The 6,892-nt window shown below is 57.2% G+C and overlaps 1 protein-coding gene across 1 annotated transcript; it reads left to right on the forward strand.

Moving 5' to 3' along the window:
* Positions 1-407: 407 nt before the first annotated feature.
* Positions 408-6,684, forward strand: RABGGTA (Rab geranylgeranyltransferase subunit alpha). Its single transcript, XM_081049182.1, has 17 exons — positions 408-612; positions 927-983; positions 1,155-1,265; positions 1,650-1,774; positions 1,963-2,150; positions 2,408-2,611; positions 2,933-3,016; positions 3,103-3,185; positions 3,276-3,377; positions 3,482-3,587; positions 3,681-3,732; positions 3,902-3,990; positions 4,141-4,229; positions 4,324-4,440; positions 5,057-5,170; positions 5,412-5,499; positions 6,134-6,684. The coding sequence occupies exons 2-17, from the start codon at positions 981-983 to the stop codon at positions 6,280-6,282; spliced, it is 1,704 nt and encodes a 567-aa protein (XP_080905308.1). The 5' UTR covers positions 408-612; positions 927-980; the 3' UTR covers positions 6,283-6,684.
* Positions 6,685-6,892: the final 208 nt, after the last annotated feature.

A 6,892-nucleotide genomic window follows, 5' to 3' on the forward strand; every position in this document is an offset into this window, starting at 1 on the left:
GGATGGATGACATCACCCAGAGAAAGTGTGGGCCCGAAGATCCGTGCGCCCAGCATTCATGAACGTTCTGCAGACAACAGTGTGTGAAGTGAAAAGCGGTGAGGCAAGGGCCTTGGAGATCACCAATGTTTAGGGGGCAAAGGTGCAGTAGCCAGAACAAGGTGTCAAATCGAAATCAGTAGCCTCGGGTGCAAAGGTCAAGGAAGATAAGGACAGGAAACTCCACCCATTAGATCTGGCAACTAGGATGCAGCCAGGGAGGCCAGAATAAGGTCAGCGGAGTCGTGAGGGCGTGTTTTTCGGCTGTCGGAGAAACCTTTTCAACCGAATTGCAATTGGAGGAGCTGACTCACGCCGCAGCCCCCGCGGCTTTCGCACGGCGGCCATAGCCGCGCGTGCGCACTCCTACTTGCCAGAGGGCAAACAGGGACTTGGCGTTTCCGGACCCCGCGCACGCGCCTGCGAAGCCCACCTCCCCCGCCCGCGGCGCTCCGCAGGCCTGCAGAGGGCGCTGCACCTCGGAGAGCCGCGGCTGGGCGCCGCTCTAGCCAGCGCCTGGGCTCGGTGGCGGGTGCCGCAACTCCGCGTCCCCGCCGCCGCCTCCCAGCGCAGGTGGGTCGGCCCGCGCGGGGCGGGAGTGTCTGGGACTGTGGGGCGGGCGGGTGGCTGCAGGCTCCGGGCGCGGAGTGGTTCCCACCGCCCAAGTGCCCCGGCTCGGGTGCGGCCCCGGCAGAGGCAGCTGTGGGCAGGGCCGCAGGAGTGAAAGTCCCAGTCCGGGTGGGCGCTTCCTCTGGACGTGCAGTGCCTGTCCAGAACCCCTTAACACCCCGAGGGTCTCTGTCTCGGCTCGCGTGCGGCTTCCGCGGGATAACCGGAGGCCGGCCTGGCAGGGGCGGGGCTCCCACGATTGACACTTTCCCCCCTAGGCTTCACGGGTTACCACTGGATCCCTCCCCTATCCTGAACCCTGAGCCGACACCATGGTGAGAACCCAGAGCTCAGCCTCTCACTTCTGCATGCCCATGCCCTTGCCCCAGTGGTCTTGCCTCTCGATTTCCCTTTATAAACCTGGGGCTCTTTAGTGGGGATTCAGTGGGCCTGCCCATGCAAGACAGCCTGCACCCTTCCTACGTGCCTTTTGCCTTTCCCTGTAGCACGGCCGCCTGAAGGTGAAGACTTCAGAAGAGCAGGCGGAGGCCAAAAGGCTAGAGCGTGAACAGAAGCTGAAGCTATACCAGTCAGCCACCCAGACTGTCTTCCAGAAGGTGGGGCCCTCAGATGTAGCGCTCTCTCTAGGTAGCCCCTTTAATATAGCAGAGAGGCCAAGAACTGGGCGTTAGAGTCAGATTGCCTGGATCGTATCTGGGTTCTATCACTTACTAGCTTAGCTGTGTGACCTTGAAAAGGTACTGAAGCTCTATTGGACCTCAATTTGCTCATCTGTAAAATGGGGCTAATAATTGCACTTACTGCATAAAGCTGTTGTGAAAATCAAATGAGAGAATATATGTAAACCCATGAAGCACTTTACATCTGTACATAGTACCTGTTGTATGAGATTTATAGAAAATTCTGTACTTCTGTTTATGTTACTTAGTCCTGTAGTGGGAGAATGATACAATCTCTGACCCTGCTACCTATCTTCTCAGCGCCAGGCTGGCGAGCTGGATGAATCAGTGCTGGAACTGACGAGCCAGATTCTGGGAGCCAACCCTGACTTTGCCACTCTCTGGAATTGTCGACGAGAGGTGATCCAGCGCCTGGAGGCTCAGAAGTGTGTAGGGGTTCAGGGCCCCAGGAAGATGGCTGTAGCCCTGCCCCTGCCCTGCCTGGATCCAGTGATGGAGAAATGGGGCAGCAGGGGCATAGGCAGAGGGCAGTGGAGGGCTGGGTGCAGAAAGTCAGGTGTAAGCTGCGGTTGGGTGTTGAAGGGCCCTGACCCCCATTCCCCTCTGGGTGCAGGTCCCCTGAGGAATTGGCTGTTCTGGTGAAGGCAGAACTGGGCTTCCTGGAGAGCTGCCTGAGGGTGAACCCCAAGTCCTATGGTACCTGGCACCACCGCTGCTGGCTGCTGAGCCGCCTGCCAGAGCCCAACTGGGCCCGGGAGTTGGAGCTGTGTGCCCGTTTCCTCGAGGTTGATGAGCGGAACTGTATGTGCCTGCAGATTCTATCCCCACAGCCTTCATCTGCCCCACATCCTAGTACTGGGGTCTCAGTAAAGCCCCGAGTTGGGAGGGATGGTCAGGACAGGCCCACTGAACTGATGGCAAAAGGGATGATGGAGGGAAATGCATCCTCCATAGAGTGCATAGAGGTGTTTCTAGGGGCCTTCGAGGGAACTCCAGGGGTACCAGCCAGTGAGCTTCTCTTGCCCTGCTTCTGAGATGTGTTGTCACCCCTCCCCCAGTTCACTGCTGGGACTACCGGCGGTTTGTGGCTGCACAGGCAGCTGTGCCCCCAGCAGAGGAGCTGGCCTTCACCGACAGCCTCATCACCCGAAACTTCTCCAACTACTCCTCCTGGCATTACCGCTCCTGCCTCTTGCCCCAGCTGCACCCCCAGCCAGACTCTGGACCACACGGGCGCCTCCCTGAGGATGTGCTGCTCAAAGGTAAGCAGGATTGGGGTTGCTGGGGAGGCCTCTGCAGCACTGCTATTCCAGCTTAGTCCTGTTCCTGAACCTGCACTTGGATTTACTGAGCAGCTATTCCATGCCTGGCTCTGGGGGGTACATAAGATTCAGTCCATGGCAGAAGGGAGCTCAAACGTCCAATCGGGAAAACAAAACTGGTATATGCAGCTGCTGTGCCAGGCCCACATATAGTGAAACTGAGGACGGAAGGTACTTGAAGGAGAGGGTGGGATGTTGGGGCAGCTAAGAGCCCACCAGGGTCCTGTGCACGGCCCCATGCTCCTTGACCCCCCCCCCCAGAGCTGGAACTCGTGCAGAATGCCTTCTTCACTGACCCCAATGATCAGAGTGCCTGGTTCTATCACCGCTGGCTCCTGGGACGAGGTGAGCCGTAGGGGAGGCTGGGTCTTGAGGGCTTGGAAGGAAAGGAAAAGGATTTAAGGAGGCCTAAGGCTGTGTCTTCCTGCCAGCGGATCCCCAGGGTGCTCTGCACTGCCTGCACGTGAGCCGGGATGAGGCCTGTCTGACTGTGTCCTTCTCTCGACCCCTCCTGGTGAGTCCTGCAGCTTTTGCCAGAGAGTATCATGGATCATGGGCCTCGTGCTTTTGGGGCTGACGGGTCTGTTTTTGTCCCCTGTGCCAGGTGGACTCTAGGACAGAGACCTTGCTGCTTATAGTTGATGAGTCAACCCTGGCTGTGGAGTGGAGGACCCCGGATGGCAGGAACCGGCCCAGCCACGTCTGGATATCCCAGAATTGGTGGGGCGCAGTGGGGAGCTGGGGCAAGGCTATGGTGGGGCAGTCAGAAAAAAGGTATGGCCAGGTGTTTCCTTGACCCAGTGCTCCCACATCTGTGACCTGCCCAGCTCCTCCATCAATAACCAGCTGCCCCAACATACATTTCGTGTCATTTGGACAACAGGCAATACTCAGAAGGAGTGTGTGCTCTACAAAGGTGACGCAACCTGCAGCTTCCACCCCTAGCAGCATCCCTCTTCCCCTCTTCCTCTCATGGGTGTCCCCTCCCTGCCCCTATTCTTTCTTTCAGGCCACCAAGAGGGCTGGTGCCGGAACTCGGCCACGGATGAGCAGCTGTTCAGGTGATGACAGGGACGCACACTGACAGGAGGGGGCTGTGGGCTCTGGGCATCAGGCAATTGGGGTGGGAGGCTGGGGACTCGGTTAGATGGTCGCAGCCTGGATATGGGGGTGGCAGTACCCCAGGGCTATGAGCATAATAACCCCCACCTCCACCCCACTCACCCTCAGGTGTGAGCTGTCAGTGGAGAAATCCACCGTGCTACAGTCCGAACTTGAATCCTGTAAGGAACTGCAGGAGCTGGAGCCTGAAAACAAATGTGAGGCCCCATTCCTTGAGATCCTGCCCCTCTCAGGAGGCCCCTTTCTGGGAGAGTGGGGCAGGTTTGGGAAGAGCCGGAAGGGTCTCAAGAGGATGGGAGCAGAGGGGTGGTCCAAAAGAGCCAGTCTCTTTCCCGCCCTCTTCTCAGGGTGTCTGCTCACTATCATCCTGCTGATGCGGGCGCTGGACCCCCTCCTGTATGAGAAGGAGACGCTGCAGTACTTCCAGACCCTTAAGGCAAGCTTGGGCTTTGAGAACAGGCAGTGGGGTGGCCCTGGGGGCAGGAGGAAGGCAGCTGCCACGAATTCCTTGCTGGCCCCATCCCTGCCAGGCTGTGGACCCAATGCGGGCAGCATACCTGGATGACCTGCGCAGCAAGTTCTTGGTAGAGAACAGTGTGCTCAAGATGGAGTATGCGGATGTGCGCGTGCTGCAACTGGCTCACAAGGTATGGGCTACGTGTGCTTTCCCTGGGCCCTCCCCTCCGGGCCCATGTTCTTCCTCATGTTCTGGCCAGCTTTTTGTTCCAGTCCCTGGGTTTCCGCTGAGGTCCTCTCTGTCCAGCCTCACCACACTCTTGGCTTTGCCTTCAGTCTCAGGTGCCTTTCTGGCCATTTGTTTCTCTGCCCATTGGAGCAGAGCAATATCTAAAGCCTGAATAATTCCCAGAGATTCCTAACAAACTTTACAGACTATTTTTCTCTGTTTGTAGTTCTTCCCAGTCAATCTTCCTAACACATCACTGCAGCCCATCTCTGCTCCCACCAAACTGATGCCCTCAACTCACCAGGCCTGCTCCTTGCCAGTATCTGTGTTTCCCCCACCACTCTCCTCTGTCCCCTATACCTGTCCCCCCTCCATCCACACCTCTGACCACCAACCCCAGTACTCACATCTGTCCTTGGAGTGTGTACTATGGTGGGTTGTAAGGTAAGCTTCCCACCTGCCCCATCCTCTCCTCAGCTGAGGTCCCCATGGGCCTCTGTGGGGCACAGAGGGCAAGTGTCTGATAAATGATAGCTGAGGCCCCTCCCCACTGAGTGGTCTTGTCACCCCCTCCTCAGGACCTGACGGTGCTCTGCCATCTAGAACAGCTACTCTTGGTCACTCATCTTGACCTGTCGAACAATCGTCTCCGAGCCCTGCCGCCTGCCCTGGCAGCCCTGCGCTGCCTTGAGGTAAAGCACTTACTCCTCCGTCACTGTCCTGAGTGGTCCTTTTCCTCTTCGTCCACCTCAGAAGTCTGCCCACCCTGCAAAGAGAGTTTGCAGATGACCCCTGCCTGCCCTCCTCTGTCACCTAGCCTGACTCCAGGAGCCCTTCCATGCACTATAAGCGCATCACCCTGGGTGCCCCGGTTGCTTGTACCAGTCTCAGGCTGACAGCTGCCTGCCCTGCCTTGTCCTCCCTGCTTCCCAGGTGCTGCAGGTCAACGACAATGCCATAGAGTCCTTGGACGGTGTCACTAACCTTCCCCGGCTGCAGGAGCTCTTACTATGTAACAACCGTATCCTTTGTTCTGGGTGCCTTGCAGACAGCGGGCAGGGTGAGGTGCCACACTGGGAAGGGACAGACAGTGAGCAGGGTGAGTGCCCCGATGAGGGGCTTGGGGAAAGGGCTCTGGCAGTCTAAGCTCAGGAGGGGGGATAGCCTGCCTTGCAGTAGGAGACTTCTGTGGAGGGGAAGTGATTTCCTCAAGCCAGTTCACAAACGGACAGGCTGCAGATGTTCTTGGGTACTATTTAAAAATCAGGACGTTTCATATTTAAAAAACCAGGAATTCTGATTCCTTTAAAAATTGGAAGTTAAAGCAACCTTTGGCCCGCATTTGCACTCTGTCATTGCTGAGTGACCCTCTCATTGCTGAGTCGTGGATGCCTCTGTCACCAAGACTACCTTCCCCTTGGCGGTTGTCTGTACCACTCCTAGTGCCACACCCAGCCTGCCCCTCGTCCTTCCCCATGTGGGCAGGGGTGGCAGTCCCTTCCCAGAGCCTTACTCCCTCCAGGAAAGCATGTGAGATGTCCATCAGTCAGGCTGCCAGGCAGCAGTCCTTGCTCTTGAGGGAAAACAGTGATGGGTGCATAGGAGTAGATGGATCTGAGGAACCTGCCAAGCTTTCCTTGACTCTCCTGCTCAAGGTCTCCAGCAGCCTGGAGCACTCCAGCCTCTGGCCTCCTGCCCCAAGCTGGTCCTCCTCAACCTGCAGGGCAACCCCCTGTGCCAAATAGTGGGCAGCTTGGAGCACCTGGCCGAGCTGCTGCCATCAGTTAGCAGCATCCTCACCTAAGAGACCCTGCCCCCACCTTTGCCCTCTAACTTATTGGGACTGAATAAACAATGGGGAGACTCCCTCAGACTGCGAAGCTGCTGCCGCCATCGCCACCGCCACCACCACCACCACCACCATCACTTCTGCCACCTATTGTGGAAAAGAAAGGGAGAGAGGGCGTGTTGGCTTACCCCATCTTTCATCTTATGCTCAGTCCTGCCGTTTCCTGTCATGGGAAACCAAAAACTTAGTGTTTGGGGGCAGAATCAGACAGCGGGCTGGATCTGAGTTTACCTTTCGGTTGGGGCTGGGGCTGGGTTCCGGGCTGGGATCGGGTTCGAGGTCAGGTTCTGTTTGGGGCTGGTCTATAAAGCAGCTGTAAGTTTCCTACTGGAAGGGCTCATAAAAGTTTCTCCCATGACCCCTGCTTCTTCCAAATGCCCTCTGCCCAGGGTCCCTGGCTCTCATTCACCACAGTAGAAAAAGCTGTTCCCAGGAGGAATAGGTGAGGGCACCCTTGCTCCACCCTCTTAGGACAACAGTACCTGTCTCATGAGTAGCATTCTGAGGTTGAAGAGCCCTTGAAAATACTTGATCCCATTTGATCTTCATAAGCTCTCAGGGATGG

The sequence above is a fragment of the Rhinolophus hipposideros genome, assembly GCF_964194185.1.
Source record: "Rhinolophus hipposideros genome assembly, chromosome: 5".
NCBI lineage: Eukaryota > Metazoa > Chordata > Mammalia > Chiroptera > Rhinolophidae > Rhinolophus > Rhinolophus hipposideros.